The 20,101-nt window shown below is 48.4% G+C and overlaps 1 protein-coding gene across 5 annotated transcripts in view; it reads right to left on the bottom strand.

Annotated features, from left to right (window-relative positions):
- Positions 1 to 20,101, bottom strand: part of LOC140719267 (histone-lysine N-methyltransferase EHMT2-like) — a 147,729-nt gene that overhangs the window by 12,652 nt on the left and 114,976 nt on the right. For all 5 annotated transcript variants that reach the window (XM_073033807.1, XM_073033775.1, XM_073033791.1 and 2 more), the window contains 3 exons: positions 5,510 to 5,587; positions 3,587 to 3,702; positions 1,764 to 1,850 (listed from right to left, as the gene is read on the bottom strand). In XM_073033807.1, coding sequence (XP_072889908.1) covers positions 1,764 to 1,850; positions 3,587 to 3,702; positions 5,510 to 5,587 — 281 coding nt within the window. The remainder of the gene's footprint in view (positions 1 to 1,763; positions 1,851 to 3,586; positions 3,703 to 5,509; positions 5,588 to 20,101) is intronic.

Genomic DNA, 20,101 nt, shown 5'->3' with positions numbered 1-20,101 from the left:
CAGTGAAAATCACGACTGAGAAGGTGCTCAGGAGGCTTAATGGTCTGAGGGTGGATAAATCTCCTGGAACTGATGGACTGCACCCTTGGGTTCTGAAGGAAGTAACTGGAGAGATTACAGAGGCATTAACAATGATCTTTCAAGAATTGATAAGATTCTGGCATTGTACTGGATGACTGAAAAATTGCAAATGTTACTCGCTGTTTAAGAAGGGCGGGAGGCAGCAGAAAAGAAACTATAGACCTGTTAGCCTGACATAAGTGGTTGGAAATTTGATGGAATCAATAGTTGGGAATGAGATCACGGAATACTTGGGAGGCACATGACAAGATAGGCCAGCATGGTTTCCTGAAAGGAAAATCCTGCCTGTCTAATTTTTTGAGGAAATTACAAAGGAGATGCAGTGGATGTGGTGTACTTGGTTTTTCAGAAGGCCTTTAACAAGGTGCTGTACAGGAGGCTGCTTAGCAAAATAAGAGCCCAGGGAATTGTAGGGAAGTTACTAGAATGGGTGGAGCATTGGTTGATTGGCACAAAGCAGACTGGGTATAAAGGGATCCTATTCTGGCTGGCTGCTGTTCCACAGGGGTCAGTGTTGGGACTGCTGCTTTTTACGATGTGTGTCAATGATTTGGACTACAGTACTAATAGATTCGTGGCTAAATTTGCCGTTGATACAAAGATAGGTGGAGGAGCGGGTAGTGTTGAGAAAACAGAGAGCCTGCAGAGAGACTTAAATAGTTTAGGGAAATGGGCAAAGAAATGGCAAATAAAATACAATGTTGGAAAGTGTATGGTCATGCACTTTGGTGGAAGAAATTAACAGGCAGACTATTATTTAGATGGAGAGAGAATTCAAAATGCAGAGATGCAAAGGGACTTGAGAATCCTTTTGCAGGATACCTTAAAGGTTAACCTCCAGGTTGAGCTGGTGGTGAAGAAGGGAAATGCAACGTTGGTATTCATTTCTGGAAGTATAGAATATAAGAGCAGGGATGTGATGTTGAGGCTCTATAAGGCACTCCTCAGACCACACTTGGGAGTATTGTGTGCAGTTTTGGGCTCCTTATTTTAGAAAGGATAAACTGACATTGGCGAGTGTTCAGAGAAGATTCACGAGAATGATTCCAGGAATGAGAGGGTTACCGTATGAGGAACGTCTAGCAGCTCTTGAGCTGTATTCCCTGGAGTTCAGGAGAATGAGGGGGGGGGGGGGGGGATCTTATAGAAACATTCCTGATGTTAAAAGGCCTGAACAGATTAGATATGGCAAAATTATTTGCCACGGTTGGGGAGTCTAGGACAAGAGAGCACAACGTCAGGATTGAAGGACGTCCATTTAGAACTGAGGTGTGAAGGAATTACTTTAGTCAGAGGGTGGTAAATCTGTGGAATTTGTTGCTGTGAGCGGCTGTGGAGGCTGAGTTATTGGGTGCATTTAAGACAGAGATAGACAGATCCTTGATTAGGCCAGGATATCAAAGGGTATGGGGAAAAGGCAGGGGAGTTGGGATGACTGGCAGGATTGGATCAGCCCATGATTGAATGCTGGAGCAGACTCAATGGGCTGAACAGCCTACTTCTGCCCCTGTATCATGGTTTTATGGAATGGAATTGGGGGGTGGGGTAATCAAAGGGCAGAGATGGGCCAGCTAACGAAGGAGGCCGAGGTGGACCCCAAGATGGAACAGCCTCCCTCGTGACGAGCTGGGCATGTGACAGACACTGTATCCACGTGATGTGGTGGCAGGCAGGGTACTCACTCGCAGATGAACGTCCCCTGGGGGATGTCCTGCAGTGCGCGCACACCCCAGCCCATCTTCTCGGTCCTGTACAGCTGCAAGCGAACCCTGCCAAAAGAAACACAGGACAGTCAGAGTGGATCATACCCACCCAGCCCATCAGAAACAGGGTCCTGTCATATTGCATTTAATCCACCCACCCACCGTCTTTACCATACTCTCCGGAAACAGGGGAACAAGACATAGGAGCAGAATCAGGCCATTCGGCCCATCGAGTCTGCTCCACCATCATGTCTAATTTATTAACCTTGCAACCCTTTTCTCCTGCCATCTCCCCATAATCTTTGATGCCCTGACTAATCAAGAACCTCTGCTTTAGATACACCTAATGACTTGCTTCCACAGCCATCCATAGCAATAAGTTCAACAGATTCACCACCTTCTTGTTAAAGAAATTTCTCCTCATCTCCGTTCTAAAGGAACATCCTTCTATTCTGAGGCTGCGCCCTCTGATCCTAGACTCCTCCACTATAGGAACATCCTCTCCATATCCACTCTATCTAGGCCTTTCAATGTCCAATAGGTCTCAGGATAGTCAAAGTGAACCAAAATTCCCTAACCTATACTGCCCCCACCGTACCATCACCCACTAGAAATGAGAGCAGTCGGAGTGGACCAACACCCCCCACAGACGCAAGCCCTTTGGCCAACAAGTCTGTGCAGACCCTTCAGTTTATTTCCAATAATCCCAGTCGCCTGCAGAAGGGCTGTGTCATTTTATGCCAGCCTGTTTTAAGGGCCTGTCTGATTTAAACGCTGCGCCTGTGTCTGTCGCTCCCTTCCCCCGGCCCTGTGCCGAGAGGCTGATTCACTGCTCAAAGAACATTGTTCAGCCTAGACTTACCCTCTTCCCTCCGCCTTACCCTTCTTCCACACACCATCTCCTCCCTCCCCAGGTTCCTATCTAACTCACACCCTTCCCTCCCCATCCTTTCTCCTTCACCATTCCCCTACCAACCCTGTCTCCTCCTGCCCACCCCATCTTTTTCCTCCCACTCCATCCCTTCCCTCTCTCCCCGCCCAGGTTCTCGTGAGTAAGCAGTGCCTTTGCCCACGGCTGGGTAGATGGAGGCTGTCTGTGTGATGTCGTACACTGGAGTAACATCTTCTGAACATGTAGCCTCCAAAAGCTCCTGGGGCAAAGAATGTTGTATAACCGGCCAAGCAGGAGGCAGGAAGTGATGTACTGAGCTGCAGGGTGATGAGCAGCTAATGGACTGTTTTGCAGTGTCAGCTGAAAACGTGGGGTTCAATTCGCACCACCGACTCCAAGGATGAAGGCAGCATCATCATTAAGGACTCCCACCACCCACTACCATCAAGAAGGTGCAGAAGATTGTAGACGCACACTCGACATATCCGATTCCCAAACTGTTTAGATCTCCCTTTGTGCTGTTTTAAATATTTATTATAATTTATCATTTGCATTGTACTGCATTGAAACAAATTTCATGACATGTCAGTGATGATAAACCTGATTTGGATTCTTCTTCAGTGCTCTCTCTACTCCAGAGAACGGTACAGGTGGAGGCTGACAGATATTTTGAGTTAGAGGGGAAGGAGTCAGGAGGGGGATGGAGACGGAGGGGGCAGGGTGAGAGGAGGTGAGTGAGGTGGTGAGAGAGGAGGGGGTGGTGAAGAGGGGGGGGTGGAGGGTTGAGGAAGGCGAGGGAGAGTGGTGAGCTGGCATTGGACTAGCCATAAGCTTACTGAACAGCAGAGCATGCCTGATGGACTGACTGGTCTCTCATTGCTCCGACATTCCCAACCCCAGCCGCACTTACTTGATCCCACTCTGGACCACTCGATTCTTGCACGACCTCCAACAGGAGCAGGCCTGATTGCACTCGAAGATCAGGGGAGGTTCGATCTTGTTGAATTCTTGCAACAGCCGTCCGTCCTGCCGTTGCAAAGTAGCACGTGTTATGGTGGAACTCCACCGGGACCCTTACTCATCAAGTGAAACATGCCGTGCCGATGGCAGTGAAGACACACCAGCCTGCATGGGACATGGTCACTCACTACTACCAGGAGGCATAATTTTAAGGTAACTCATCCAAGCCCAGCTGCAAGAGGAGGAGGGTTGCGACTGAGGCTAGCAATCTCATACCATAAAAACCCAGAGCTACAAAAACACCAACAGAAGCACCAAAAATGTCATCCCTGGAGAAGAGAAATGCACCAAGAAGATGGGCTACACCTGGGGACAATGTGAAATTCTGGCCGAGAACGGAGGACTCTAGCAAGCTACTGCTGGGGGCAGTAGAGGTGACGGGCTTCAGAAGAAGATCATTTTAATGTGTTTGGAGGAAAGTATAGAGGAGTTTTTTGAGTGCTGGGTGTGTGGAACACCTTGCCAGCCGTGGTGTAGAGACAGAAACGTTGCTGGCATTTAAGAGACTCTTAGATCAGCACATGGGTGTATGGGAGGGGTAACACCCCTGGCAAAGGGGCTTGTCGTGTCTATTCTTGGGCCCCTCACTCAGTCCAGCCCCCACCGGACACTCAGTTCTCACCTGTGGCCCCAAGTAGCTGCTTACATGCGACAGAGGCCACACCCCAATACACCACTTCGACAGGCAGGCTAAACAAGTGACAGTAGTGGTGGCCTCATTCCTCAGTGAGATAGGGACATGTTTGTCCTAGCTTGCGAAGTCAGCTCCAGCGGACTGGGTGGATGGGATCTACAGTGAGATCAATGTCCAGGAAAGTGGTTCTACAACACTGCGTGGAGAGCAAAGGGCAGGGCAAGGCACAGAAGCAGTCATGGTCATTCACTGCAACCCAGTTTGTGAAGCTTGTACGTACCACTGGACCTCGACTTCTCAGGTGGAGAGAGTGGAACAGCCCCAAGTGCAACTTCAAAAACTCTCCCACCCAGGCATCCTGTCGTCAGAAGACAAGATGGACAACTACCACCTGATATGCACATGGATGATAGAAAAATCGAGGGCTATGTAGGAGAGAAGGGTTAAACTGATCTTGAAGCAGGTTAAAAGGTTGGCACAACATCATGGCTGACAGGAGGTTTGATGATGGCAAATTAATCCTTGTCTCTTCCCAGTTTATTTCAATGACTGTAATTAACTGGTGAGGAAGGTAGCCCTGGGCTAAGGAACAAGCACACTGACAGATTAGATGTGTGAGGACCACAACCTTGTCGTGGTTTGGAGGCTTGTGTGTCTCAGTGGCCTGGACAGCCATTCTGCTTGGACTCAGGGCTTTATGCTTTTGACTCTTGGTAGGGTCACTCATACCAAACAGGTCAAAGGGTAGAGGCCAGACTAGAAGTGGTCTACCAGTCCTCCAGGTTTGGGGGTTCAGCTCAGAGCTAACAATCCTGACCTGGAAAACAAAACTCCCGCTCCAATATGTGGGATCAGAAAAAGCTGCAGGAAGTTTTAACCTTAGCCAGTTCCATCATGGCACGAAGAACATTGAGGACACCTTCAAAAGGTGCTACCTCAAGAAAGTGACATCCATCGTGGAGGATCAGGACAAGTCCCCGTCTGCTCTCCTAAGAGAGCAGGTAGTTTAGACTGAATCAGTGGAAGTGGAGGTGGGGAGGTGAACTGGTTTTTTTATGGCAGACTTGGCTATGTTCACAACTCGCTGCAGTTTCTAACTCTCTTACTAGAGTGCGGTCCTCCCTGTGCAATAAACCACTAACGACTGCACATGGGAGCAGAAGGAAACGACGTACGTACCTTATCATACCAGCAGCGGATACTGAGCTGTCCACAGAGACAGTTACTGGAGGAGCAGTCGTCCAAACAGGTGCAGTGCTGTGGAGAAAGCAAAATTTGTCAGAGGGGCAAACGTTTCAGCCCACACTGAGCACATCTCACAAACACACAACTCTCAGCCCACACTGAGCACATCTCACAAACACAGAACTCTCAGCCCACACTGAGCACATCTCACAAACACAGAACTCTCAGCCCACACTGAGCACATCTCACACATACACAACTCTCAGCCCACACTGAGCACATCACACACACACACAACTCTCAGCCCACACTGAGCACATCTCACAAACACACAACTCTCAGCCCACACTGAGCACATCTCACACACACACAACTCTCAGCCCACACTGAGCACATCTCACAAACACACAACTCTCAGCCCACACTGAGCACATCTCACAAACACACAAATCTCAGCCCACACTGAGCACATCTCACAAACACACAACTCTCAGCCCACACTGAGCACATCTCACACACACACAACTCTCAGCCCACACTGAGCACATCTCACACACACAACTCTCAGCCCACACTGAGCACATCTCACAAACACACAACTCTCAGCCCACACTGAGCACATCTCACACACACACAACTCTCAGCCCACACTGAGCACATCTCACACACACACAACTCTCAGCCCACACTGAGCACATCTCACACACACAACTCTCAGCCCACACTGAGCACATCTCACACACACACAACTCTCAGCCCACACTGAGCACATCTCACACACACACAACTCTCAGCCCACACTGAGCACATCTCACACACACACAACTCTCAGCCCACACTGAGCACATCTCACACACACACAACTCTCAGCCCACACTGAGCACATCTCACACACACACAACTCTCAGCCCACACTGAGCACATCTCACACACACACAACTCTCAGCCCACACTGAGCACATCTCACAAACACACAACTCTCAGCCCACACTGAGCACATCTCACACACACACAACTCTCAGCCCACACTGAGCACATCTCACAAACACACAACTCTCAGCCCACACTGAGCACATCTCACACACACACAACTCTCAGCCAACACTGAGCACATCTCACAAACACACAACTCTCAGCCCACACTGAGCACATCTCACACACACACAACTCTCAGCCCACACTGAGCACATCTCACAAACACACAACTCTCAGCCCACACTGAGCACATCTCACACATACACAACTCTCAGCCCACACTGAGCACATCTCACAGACACACAACTCTCAGCCCACACTGAGCACATCTCACACACACACAACTCTCAGCCCACACTGAGCACATCTCACACATACACAACTCTCAGCCCACACTGAGCACATCTCACACACACACAACTCTCAGCCCACACTGAGCACATCTCACACATACACAACTCTCAGCCCACACTGAGCACATCTCACAGACACACAACTCTCAGCCCACACTGAGCACATCTCACACATACACAACTCTCAGCCCACACTGAGCACATCTCACACACACACAACTCTCAGCCCACACTGAGCACATCTCACAAACACACAACTCTCAGCCCACACTGAGCACATCTCACACACACAACTCTCAGCCCACACTGAGCACATCTCACACACACACAACTCTCAGCTCACACTGAGCACATCTCACAAACACACAACTCTCAGCCCACACTGAGCACATCTCACACACACACAACTCTCAGCCCACACTGAGCACATCTCACAAACACACAACTCTCAGCCCACACTGAGCACATCTCACACACACACAACTCTCAGCCCACACTGAGCACATCTCACAAACACACAACTCTCAGCCCACACTGAGCACATCTCACACACACACAACTCTCAGCCCACACTGAGCACATCTCACACACACACAACTCTCAGCCCACACTGAGCACATCTCACAAACACACAACTCTCAGCCCACACTGAGCACATCTCACACACACAACTCTCAGCCCACACTGAGCACATCTCACACACACACAACTCTCAGCCCACACTGAGCACATCTCACACACAACTCTCAGCCCACACTGAGCACATCTCACACATACACAACTCTCAGCCCACACTGAGCACATCTCACACACACACAACTCTCAGCCCACACTGAGCACATCTCACACACACACAACTCTCAGCCCACACTGAGCACATCTCACACACACACAACTCTCAGCCCACACTGAGCACATCTCACACACACACAACTCTCAGCCCACACTGAGCACATCTCACAAACACACAACTCTCAGCCCACACTGAGCACATCTCACACATACACAACTCTCAGCCCACACTGAGCACATCTCACACACACACAACTCTCAGCCCACACTGAGCACATCTCACACACACACAACTCTCAGCCCACACTGAGCACATCTCACACACACACAACTCTCAGCCCACACTGAGCACATCTCACACACACACAACTCTCAGCCCACACTGAGCACATCTCACACACACACAACTCTCAGCCCACACTGAGCACATCTCACACACACACAACTCTCAGCCCACACTGAGCACATCTCACACACACACAACTCTCAGCCCACACTGAGCACATCTCACACATACACAACTCTCAGCCCACACTGAGCACATCTCACACACACACAACTCTCAGCCCACACTGAGCACATCTCACACACACAACTCTCAGCCCACACTGAGCACATCTCACACACACACAACTCTCAGCCCACACTGAGCACATCTCACACACACACAACTCTCAGCCCACACTGAGCACATCTCACACACACACAACTCTCAGCCCACACTGAGCACATCTCACAAACACACAACTCTCAGCCCACACTGAGCACATCTCACACACACACAACTCTCAGCCCACACTGAGCACATCTCACAAACACACAACTCTCAGCCCACACTGAGCACATCTCACAAACACACAACTCTCAGCCCACACTGAGCACATCTCACAAACACACAACTCTCAGCCCACACTGAGCACATCTCACACACACACAACTCTCAGCCCACACTGAGCACATCTCACAAACACAGAACTCTCAGCCCACACTGAGCACATCTCACACACACACAACTCTCAGCCCACACTGAGCACATCTCACAAACACACAACTCTCAGCCCACACTGAGCACATCTCACACACACACAACTCTCAGCCCACACTGAGCACATCTCACAAACACACAACTCTCAGCCCACACTGAGCACATCTCACACACACACAACTCTCAGCCCACACTGAGCACATCACACACACACACAACTCTCAGCCCACACTGAGCACATCTCACAAACACACAACTCTCAGCCCACACTGAGCACATCTCACACACACACAACTCTCAGCCCACACTGAGCACATCACACACACACACAACTCTCAGCCCACACTGAGCACATCTCACACACACACAACTCTCAGCCCACACTGAGCACATCTCACACACACACAACTCTCAGCCCACACTGAGCACATCTCACACACACACAACTCTCAGCCCACACTGAGCACATCTCACAAACACACAACTCTCAGCCCACACTGAGCACATCTCACACACACACAACTCTCAGCCCACACTGAGCACATCTCACACACACACAACTCTCAGCCCACACTGAGCACATCTCACAAACACACAACTCTCAGCCCACACTGAGCACATCTCACACACACACAACTCTCAGCCCACACTGAGCACATCTCACACACACACAACTCTCAGCCCACACTGAGCACATCTCACACACACACAACTCTCAGCTCACACTGAGCACATCTCACAAACACACAACTCTCAGCCCACACTGAGCACATCTCACACACACACAACTCTCAGCCCACACTGAGCACATCTCACACACACACAACTCTCAGCCCACACTGAGCACATCTCACACACACACAACTCTCAGCTCACACTGAGCACATCTCACAAACACACAACTCTCAGCCCACACTGAGCACATCTCACACACACACAACTCTCAGCCCACACTGAGCACATCTCACACACACACAACTCTCAGCCCACACTGAGCACATCTCACAAACACACAACTCTCAGCCCACACTGAGCACATCTCACACACACACAACTCTCAGCCCACACTGAGCACATCTCACAAACACACAACTCTCAGCCCACACTGAGCACATCTCACACACACACAACTCTCAGCCCACACTGAGCACATCTCACACACACACAACTCTCAGCCCACACTGAGCACATCTCACACACACACAACTCTCAGCCCACACTGAGCACATCTCACACACACACAACTCTCAGCCCACACTGAGCACATCTCACAAACACACAACTCTCAGCCCACACTGAGCACATCACACACACACACAACTCTCAGCCCACACTGAGCACATCTCACAAACACACAACTCTCAGCCCACACTGAGCACATCTCACACACACACAACTCTCAGCCCACACTGAGCACATCACACACACACACAACTCTCAGCCCACACTGAGCACATCTCACACACACAACTCTCAGCCCACACTGAGCACATCTCACACACACAACTCTCAGCCCACACTGAGCACATCTCACACACACAACTCTCAGCCCACACTGAGCACATCTCACACACACACAACTCTCAGCCCACACTGAGCACATCTCACACACACACAACTCTCAGCCCACACTGAGCACATCTCACAAACACACAACTCTCAGCCCACACTGAGCACATCACACACACACACAACTCTCAGCCCACACTGAGCACATCTCACAAACACACAACTCTCAGCCCACACTGAGCACATCTCACACACACACAACTCTCAGCCCACACTGAGCACATCACACACACACACAACTCTCAGCCCACACTGAGCACATCTCACACACACACAACTCTCAGCCCACACTGAGCACATCTCACAAACACACAACTCTCAGCCCACACTGAGCACATCTCACACACACACAACTCTCAGCCCACACTGAGCACATCTCACACACACATACAACTCTCAGCCCACACTGAGCACATCTCACAAACACACAACTCTCAGCCCACACTGAGCACATCTCACAAACACACAACTGTCAGCCCACACTGAGCACATCTCACACACACACAACTCTCAGCCCACACTGAGCACATCTCACACACACACAACTCTCAGCCCACACTGAGCACATCACACACACACACAACTCTCAGCCCACACTGAGCACATCTCACAAACACACAACTCTCAGCCCACACTGAGCACATCTCACACACACACAACTCTCAGCCCACACTGAGCACATCTCACAAACACACAACTCTCAGCCCACACTGAGCACATCTCACACACACACAACTCTCAGCCCACACTGAGCACATCTCACACACACAACTCTCAGCCCACACTGAGCACATCTCACACACACACAACTCTCAGCCCACACTGAGCACATCTCACAGACACACAACTCTCAGCCCACACTGAGCACATCTCACACACACACAACTCTCAGCCCACACTGAGCACATCTCACACACACAACTCTCAGCCCACACTGAGCACATCTCACAAACACACAACTCTCAGCCCACACTGAGCACATCTCACACACACACAACTCTCAGCCCACACTGAGCACATCTCACACACACACAACTCTCAGCCCACACTGAGCACATCTCACACACACAACTCTCAGCCCACACTGAGCACATCTCACACACACACAACTCTCAGCCCACACTGAGCACATCTCACAAACACACAACTCTCAGCCCACACTGAGCACATCTCACACACACACAACTCTCAGCCCACACTGAGCACATCTCACACACACACAACTCTCAGCCCACACTGAGCACATCTCACACACACACAACTCTCAGCCCACACTGAGCACATCTCACACACACACAACTCTCAGCCCACACTGAGCACATCTCACACACACACAACTCCCTCTTCAGATTTCTGCATTGGCCATGTACCAACTACCCTGCTATTTCTCTTCCACACAATTTTCTTGTAGTAATTTATTGTAATTTCTATGCCTTGCTTTATACTGCTGCCACAAAACAATCAATTTCACGACATACTTCAGTGATAATACAGTGACGTGCAGAAGCTTGGGCACCCTGGTCAAAATTTCTGTTTCTGTGAATAGTGAGTAGAAGATGAACTGATCTCCAAAAGTCATAAAGTTAAAGATTAAACATTCTTTTCAACATTTTAAGCAAGATTAGTGTATTATTTTTGTTTTGTACAATTTTAGAGTGATAAAAAAAAAGGAAAGGAGCACCATGCAAAAGTTTGGGCACCCCAAGAGATTTGAGCTCTCAGATAACTTTTACCAACTTCTCAGACCTTAATTAGCTGGTTCGGGCTATGGCTTGTTCACAGTCATTGTTAGGAAAGGCCAGGTGATGCAAATTTCAAAGACTTATAAATACCCTGACTCCTCAAACCTTGTCCCAACAATCAGCAGCCATGGGCTCCTCTAAGCAGCTGCCTAGCACTCTGAAAATTAAAATAAATGATACCCCCAAAGCAAGAGAAGGCTATAAGAAGATAGCAAAGCATTTTCAGGTAGCCATTTCCTCAGTTCGTAATGTAATTAAGAAATGGCAGTTAACAGGAATGGTGGAAGTCAAGTTGAGGTCTGGAAGACCAAGAAAACTTTCCAAGAGAACTGCTCGTAGTATTGCTAGAAAGGCAAATCAAAACCCCCATTTGACTGCAAAAGACCTTCAGGAAGATTTAGCAGACTCTGGAGTGGTGGTGTACTGTTCTACTGTGCAGCAACTCCTGCACAAATATGACCTTCATAGAAGAGTCATCAGAAGAAAATCTTTCCTGCATCCTCAACACCAAATTCAGCGTCAGAAGTTTGCAAAGGAACATCTAAACAAGCCTGATGCATTTTGGAAACAAGTCCTGTGGACTGATGAAGTTAAAATAGAACTTTTTTGGCTGCAATAAGCAAAGGTGTGTTTGGAGAAAAAAGGGTGCAGAATTTCATGAAAAGAACACCTCTCCAACTGTTCAGCACGGGGGGTGGATCGATCATGCTTTGGGCTGGTGATACAGCCAGTGGCACGGGGAACATTTCACTGGTAAAGGGAAGAATGAATTCCATTAAATACCAGCAAATTCTGGAAGCAAACATCACATCATCTCTAAAAAAAGCTGAAGATGAAAAGAAGATGGCTTCTACAACAGGATAATGATCCCAAACACACTTCAAAATCCACAATGGACTACCTCAAGAGGCGCAAGCTGAAGGTTTTGCCACGGCCCTCACAGTCCCCCAACCTAAACATCATCGAAAATCTGTGGAAAGGCCTCAACAGATCAGTGCATGCAAGACGGCCCAAGAATCTCACAGATCTAGAAGCCTTTTGCAAGGAAGAATGGACGAAAATCCCCCAAACAAGAATTGAAAGACTCTTGGCTCGCTGCAGAAAGCGGTTACAAGCTGTGATACTTGCCAAAGGGGGTGTTACTAAGTACTGACCATGCAGGGTGCCCAAACTTTTGCTTCGGGCCCTTTTCCTTTTTTGTTATTTTGAAATTGTAAAAGATAGAAATAAAAAAGTAATCTTGCTTAAAATATTAAAGAAATGTGTCATCTTTAACTTTATTGCCCTTTGGAAATCAGGTAATCTTTTACTCACTTAGCTATTCACAGTAACAGAAATTTTGACCAGGGGTGCCCAGACTTTTGCATACTTATGCTTTATGCCTGTGATCGGAATCGGTATATTATTGACACCTCTACCAGGAGACAGTGAAAAGATTATCTTGTATACTGTTCATACAGATTAGATAATTACACAGTGCCCAGTAGAATAAAGTGTAAAAACTACCAAGATTGCAATACAGGTAATGATAAAGGTGCAGGATCATATCAAGATAGATTATGAGGTCAAGAGTCAATCTTGTCACAAAGAGTTCTGTTAAAGAGTCTGATAAAGCTGTCCTTGAGCCCGGTGGTAGCTTTCAAGCTATTGTATCTTTTGCCCAGTGGGTGGGGGGAGAAGAGAGAATGCCTGTGGTAGGTGGGGTCTTTGATTATGCTGACTGCTTACAGAGGCAGTGAGAAACATAGACAGATCCCTGTGATCTGCTCCTCTGTGTGCACAACTTCCTGCAGCTTCTTAAGGTGACATGCAGAGCAGTTGCTGTACCAAGCCATTTTCCATCCAGACAGGATACTTCCTTTGTAAGACTGGGAAGAGTCAATGCAGCATGCCAAATTCATCCTCCTGAGGAAGTAGAGGTTAGTGAGCTTTCTTGGCAATGTGGTTGGAATAGGACAGGCTATTGGTGATGTTCACACCTGGGAACTTGAAGCTTTGAACCCTCTCAACAGTAACACTTGTAACAGGAACCTTTTCGAACAGCTTCTTACCCTCTGCTATCGTATTTCTGGACACTCCCTCCCATTTGCACCATTTATTTATGCTGTTTACAGTAATGTCGATGCATTGCTCTGTACTGCTGCCACTGAACAAGGTATAATAAACCAAACACCACCAATAATAGCCTGTCCTGCTCCAATCACTGATAGTAAACCCGATTCTGCAAAGGATGGAAAAGGGAAGTTAGAAAAGTGGTCAGAAGGTACTGGAAATCGAGCAGACAGGTGGGCTCTTCTGAAATGTTGTCCTAGCCTCACTACGGGCAGAGAACAGAAGCTGGAATGAAATGTGGGCGGCATGGCAGTGTAGAGGTTAATGTACAGCGCCAGCGACTTGGGTTCAATTCCCGCTGCTTTGTGACTGTGCGGGTTTCTTCCCTTTGCATTTCACCTACTAAGGTGCAACATTTCACATTTGGCCAGGATGCAGGAAGTCTGAAATAAGGACAGAAGCACTGGAAATACTCAGGTACGCAGTATCCATGGAACGAGAGATAGTTCAAGTTTCAGGTCAAAGACTCTAGAAAGAATGGGTGGAGAGGGTTATATAGGACAATTAAATTACCTCTTATGGGGTGAGGTTAAGATTGCTGTGCTGATAAAAACATTTGGTTGATGAATTTATGGTGGTGGTTAGAGATAACCATGCAAAGCATCTGAATGCAAAGTTACAGGAAACTCCTGGGAAAATCAGACCATTTACAGACGGATGATATTGGATCTGAGAACACTGAGGCTGTCTACAAGAAGGGTCAGAGCCGTTTCTACTTCCTGAGGAGACTGAGGTCCTTTAACATCTGCCGGACGATGCTGAGGATGTTCTACGAGTCTGTGGTGGCCAGTGCTATCATGTTTGCTGTTGTCTGCTGGGGCAGCAGGCCGAGGGTAGCAGACACCAACAGAATCAACAAACTCATTCGTAAAACCAGTGATGTTGTTGGGGTGGAACTGGACTCTCTGACAGTAGTGTCTGAAAAGAGAATGCTGTCCAAGTTGCATGCCATCTTGGACAATGTCTCCCATCCAACACATACTCCACTCTCCCCTCCTACCCCTCCTCACAGCCCCCCACCCTGCACTCATGACTACAGCCCTCCCACACCTGAAACCTCCACGGTGGGCTTCACAGTTGGAACAGGTGAGAAGACAGCTGAAATGTCTCCACCCAAGCAAGGCTGCAGGCCCGGATGGTGTCAGCCCCAGGGTGCTCAAAGCCTGTGCCCCCCAGCTATGTGGAGTACTTCACCATGTCTTCAACCTGAGCCTGAGTCTCCAGAGGGTTCCTGTGCTGTGGAAGATGTCCTGCCTCGTCCCTGTACTGAAGACACCGCACCCCAGTGGCTCCAATGACTACAGACCGGTGGCATTGACCTCCCACATCATGAAGACCTTGGAGAGACTTGTTCTAGAGCAGCTCTGGCCTATGGTTAGGCCACACTTAGACCCCCTCCAGTTCGCCTATCAACCCCGACTAGGAGTTGAGGATGCCATTGTCTACCTGCTGAACTGTGTCTACGCCCACCTGGACAAGCCGACGAGCACTGTGAGGGTCATGTTTTTTGACTTCACCAGTGCGTTCAACACCATCCGCCCTGCTCTGCTGGGTGAGAAGCTGACAGTGATGCAGGTGGATGCTTCCCTGCTGTCATGGATTATTGATTACCTGACTGGCAGACCACAGTACGTGCGCTTGCAACACTGTGTGTCAGACAGAGTGGTCAGCAGCACTGGGGCTCCGCAGGGGACTGTCCTGTCTCCCTTTCTCTTCACCATCTACACCTCGGACTTCAACTACAACACAGACTCTTGCCCTCTTCAGAAGTTTTCTGATGACTCTGCCATAGTTGGATGCATCAACAAGGGAGATGAGGCTGAGTACAGGGCTACGGTGGGAAACTTTGTCACATGGTGCGAGCATTTCACATTTTCAGCTTAATGTGAAAAAGACTAAGGAGCTGGTGGTGGACCTGAGGAGGACTAAGGCACCGGTGACCCCTGTTTCCATCCAAGGGGTCAGTGTGGACATGGTAGAGGATTACAAATACCTGGGGATACGAATGGACAATAAACTGGACTGGTCAAAGAACACTGAGGCTGTCTACAAGAAGAGTCAGAGCCGTCGTCTTTTAACATCTGCCAGATGATGCTGAGGATGTTCTACGAGTCTGTAGTGGCCAGTGCTATCATGTTTGCTGTTGTGTGCTGGGGCAGCAGGCTGAGGGTAGCAGACACCAACAGAATCAACAAACTCATTTGTCAGGCCAGTGATGTTGTGGGGGTGGAACTGGACTCTCTGACGGTGGTGTCTGAAAAGAGGATGCTGTCCAAGCTGCATGCCATCTTGGACAACGACTCCCATCTACTCCATAATGTACTGGTTAGGCACAGGAGTACATTCAGCCAGAGACTCATTCCACCAAGATGCAACACTGAGCGTCATAGGAAGTCATTCCTGCCTGTGGCCATCAAACTTTACAACTCCTCCCTCGGTGTGTCAGACACCCTGAGCCAACAGGCTGGTCCTGGACTTATTTCCACTTGGAATAATTTACTTATTATTATCTAATTATTTATGGTTTTATATTGCTATATTTCTACACTATTCTTGGTTGGTGCGACTGTAACGAAACCCAATTTCCCTCGGGATCAATAAAGCATGTCTGTCTGTCTGTCAGGATCTGGAGCCTGGCTATAAACCAAGAGTGACTGGAAGTGCTGAATTCAATACAGAGTCTGCAAGGCTCCAATGGGCCCTGACAGGAGATTGTCACTAACTGGTTAGAGTGTGAGTGAGAGTGGAATGGGAAGTTTAGAGTTGAGTGATAAACTCCCACAAAACAGTCACCAGTGTTTGCACAACATGGAGGGGAAAGGGGACACTCAGTAGATCAAGCAGCATCTATGGAGTCAACATTTCGGGCCAAACCTTTCATCAGGTCTGGAAAAGAACGGAGCAGAAGCCAGAATGAGAATATTGGGGGGAAGGGAGGAAGAGGACAAATTGGCAGGTGGTAAGTGAAAGTTCAAAGTAAATTTATTATCAAAGTACATCAACACATACAACCTTGACATTCATTTTCTTGTGGGCATTCCGAGCAAGTACAAAGAAACACGATAGAATCAAAGAAAACCACACACAAGATGGACAAACAACCAGAGTATGAGACAACAAACTGTTCAAATACAGAGGGAAAAAACAAAATAATCAGAATAAATAAATAAGCAATAAATATTGAGAAACGAGATGAAAAGTCTTTGAAAGTGACTCAAAGAGGGAGGAGAGGGGGAGGAAGGAGTGGAAGGGGAGAAGGAGTGGAGGGGGAGAAGGAGTGGAGCAGGAGGGGAGGGGACAGGGTGAGGGAGGGGAGAGGGTGAAGGTAGCAGAGGGGGAATACGTTCTTCTGGCTTTATTCAGCTTTGGCCAGACCATACTCCTCCTATGTTTTATGTTTGATACAACTTATTACATGTCTAGATCAAGAGCAATAACATACACAAAAAAGTGCCATGAGTGTGCTTTTCACCTTGTAGGAGAATAAACTCTCACCAAGACACATGGAAAGACATGTATTTCTCCTCAGAAGAATCAGCTAAATCACTGCATGGCCAGTGCACTGCTCTCCAAAATGTCCCACAACAACCCCTCACAAACAGCAAATCAGTGCTTGTCAGTAAGCCTCAGCAGGACAGCTACTCAGTAGGCACTTTATTAGGTACACCTGCTTATTAATGCAAATATCTAATCAGCCAATCATGTGCCAACAACTCATAAAAGTCTCCAGACGTGGTCAAGAGGTTCAGTTGCTGTTCAGACCAAATATCGGATTGGGGAAGAAGTGTAATTTTATTTATTTAAAGCAACACACACAAAATGCTGGAGGAACTCAGCAGGCCAGGCAGCAGCTATGGAAAAGAGTGACCAGTTGACGTTTTGGGCTGAGACCGTTCATCAGGCCAGATGCTCCCTGAGTTGTTGAGCTCCCCCAGCATTGTGAGTGTGTTGCTTTGGATTTTCAGCATCCGCAGAATTTCTTGTTTACAATTTGTTTTAATTTTATTTAGAGATACAACTTGTTAGAGGCCCTTCCGGACCAACGAGTCGTAGTGCTCAGCAGTCTACCTATTTAACCCTTGCCTAATCCCAGGACAATCATAATGACCAATTAACCTACTAACCGGCGTGTCTTTGTGGAGTAATTGTTGGTAATTTGTGTATCTCAGAATCTGCTGATGTCCTGGGATTTTCATGCAGAACAGACTCTCAAGGAGGGTTCTCAACCTTTCTTATGCTATGGTCCCTTACCATTAACCGAGGGATCTGTGGACCCCTAGTTGGGAACCCCCGCTCTACAGTTTGTAGAAAATGGTGCAAAAAACCAAACAAAAAAAATCGAATGAGTGGCAGTTCTGCGGGAAAAAACGCCTTGCAAAAGAGAGGCCGGATGAGAATGGCCAGACTGGTTCAAGCTGACAGGAGGGTGACAGTAACTCAAATAACCACATATTACAACAGTGGTGTGCAGAAGAGCATCGCTGAACGTGATGCTTGAAGTGGACGGGCTACCGCAGCAGAATACAATGAACATATGCTAAGTGGCCATTTCATTAGGTACGGGAGGTATCTGACAGAGCCATCATCAAGTGTATATTGGTCCTTGGGCATCTGCTTCACCGACATACTTGAGGAAGGGAATCCGCTGCTCTGACCCAGTCTGACCTATGTAATGGATTCCTAATTCAGGGGGAATTAGTGGCAGTACTGTCTGTCCACATCCCAGGAGAAAATATATTAAAGGAATATGTAAAGAGGTGAGCTGGGTGGACAGGGTGGCATGGTAACGTAGTGGTTAGTGCAACACCTTACGCTGCTAACATAAGAACATAAGAGATAGGAGCAGGAGTAGGCCAATCGGCCCCTCAAGCCTGCTCCGCCATTCAACAAGATCATGGCTGATCCAATCTTAACTCTAGTTTTCACCGAATCCCACAAGGCAACAGTGCCAACCAACAGGGCACCATGCCGCCCATTTTATTTTATTATTCATCCCGCCCAAACCCATGTGATCACCCGGGGGAAAAAAACCGATTTGCCAATTGAGGAGAAAAAATCTGGAAAATTCCTCTCCGACCCATCCAGGCTATCGAAAACTGGTCCAGGAGATCACATGGCTGATCTAAACCTAGCCTCATGTCCACTTACCTGCTCGCTCACCGTATCCCCAATGCCATTTTTATCCAGGAAAATGTCTATCTCCGTTTTGAATTTATTGAGTGTAGTAGCTTCCACAGCTCTCTGGGGCAGTAAATTCCACAGCCCCACTACCCTCTGAGTGAAGAAATTACTCCGCATCTCAGTCCTGGAACGGCATCCCCTTATTTTAAGATTATGCCCCTTAGCCCTAGTTTCACCCATCATTGGGAACATTCTCCCCGCATCCACCCGATCAAGCCCCTTCACAATCTTATATGTTGTGGCGACCCAATCACTAGCACACTTGAACCGGCTGACAATTAGCCAGAGCCAGAGACAAAGGTAGATAGCCTCAAGGAGTTTCAGTTACGTGCCTCTCGAAGTATCGAGTGGGGGAGACAGGCTTTAAAGCAAGACTGTGTTTTTGAAATAAACTGATTCTGTGGTTGCAGTTTATCGACTCCATGTCGTAATTTCAGCGCTGTGCGTAGCACCCCGCTACATTGGTGACCCCGACGGTCCATACATTTTTTTGGACCGGAGATGGCAGACGCTGCGTTTGTTAACGCGGTTTCCTTGAAGCTGCCAAGCTTCTGGATGCTACAACCTCACCTCTGGTTTCAGCAAGCAGAAGCCCAATTCCATGTTCGGCAAATAACCTCAGAGGACACCCGTTACTACTACGTGGTGAGCTCCCTCGACCAGGACACAGCGGCCCAGGTCGCGGAGTTCGTACAGTCTCCCCCGGCGGACAGCAAGTACACGGCATTCAAAGCCCTGCTCATAGGGACTTTCGGGCTCTCCCGCCGCAAGCGAGCTGCCCGTTTACTGCACCTGGATGGCTTGGGAGACAGGCCTCCTTCAGCTTTAATGAATGAGATGTTGTCTCTGGCCGACGGACACACACCCTGCCTCATGT

This window comes from Hemitrygon akajei, chromosome 2 (assembly GCF_048418815.1).
Source record: "Hemitrygon akajei chromosome 2, sHemAka1.3, whole genome shotgun sequence".
Lineage (NCBI taxonomy): Eukaryota > Metazoa > Chordata > Chondrichthyes > Myliobatiformes > Dasyatidae > Hemitrygon > Hemitrygon akajei.
Note: the sequence above shows the minus strand (reverse complement) of the source record. Positions and strands in the feature narration are given on the sequence as shown.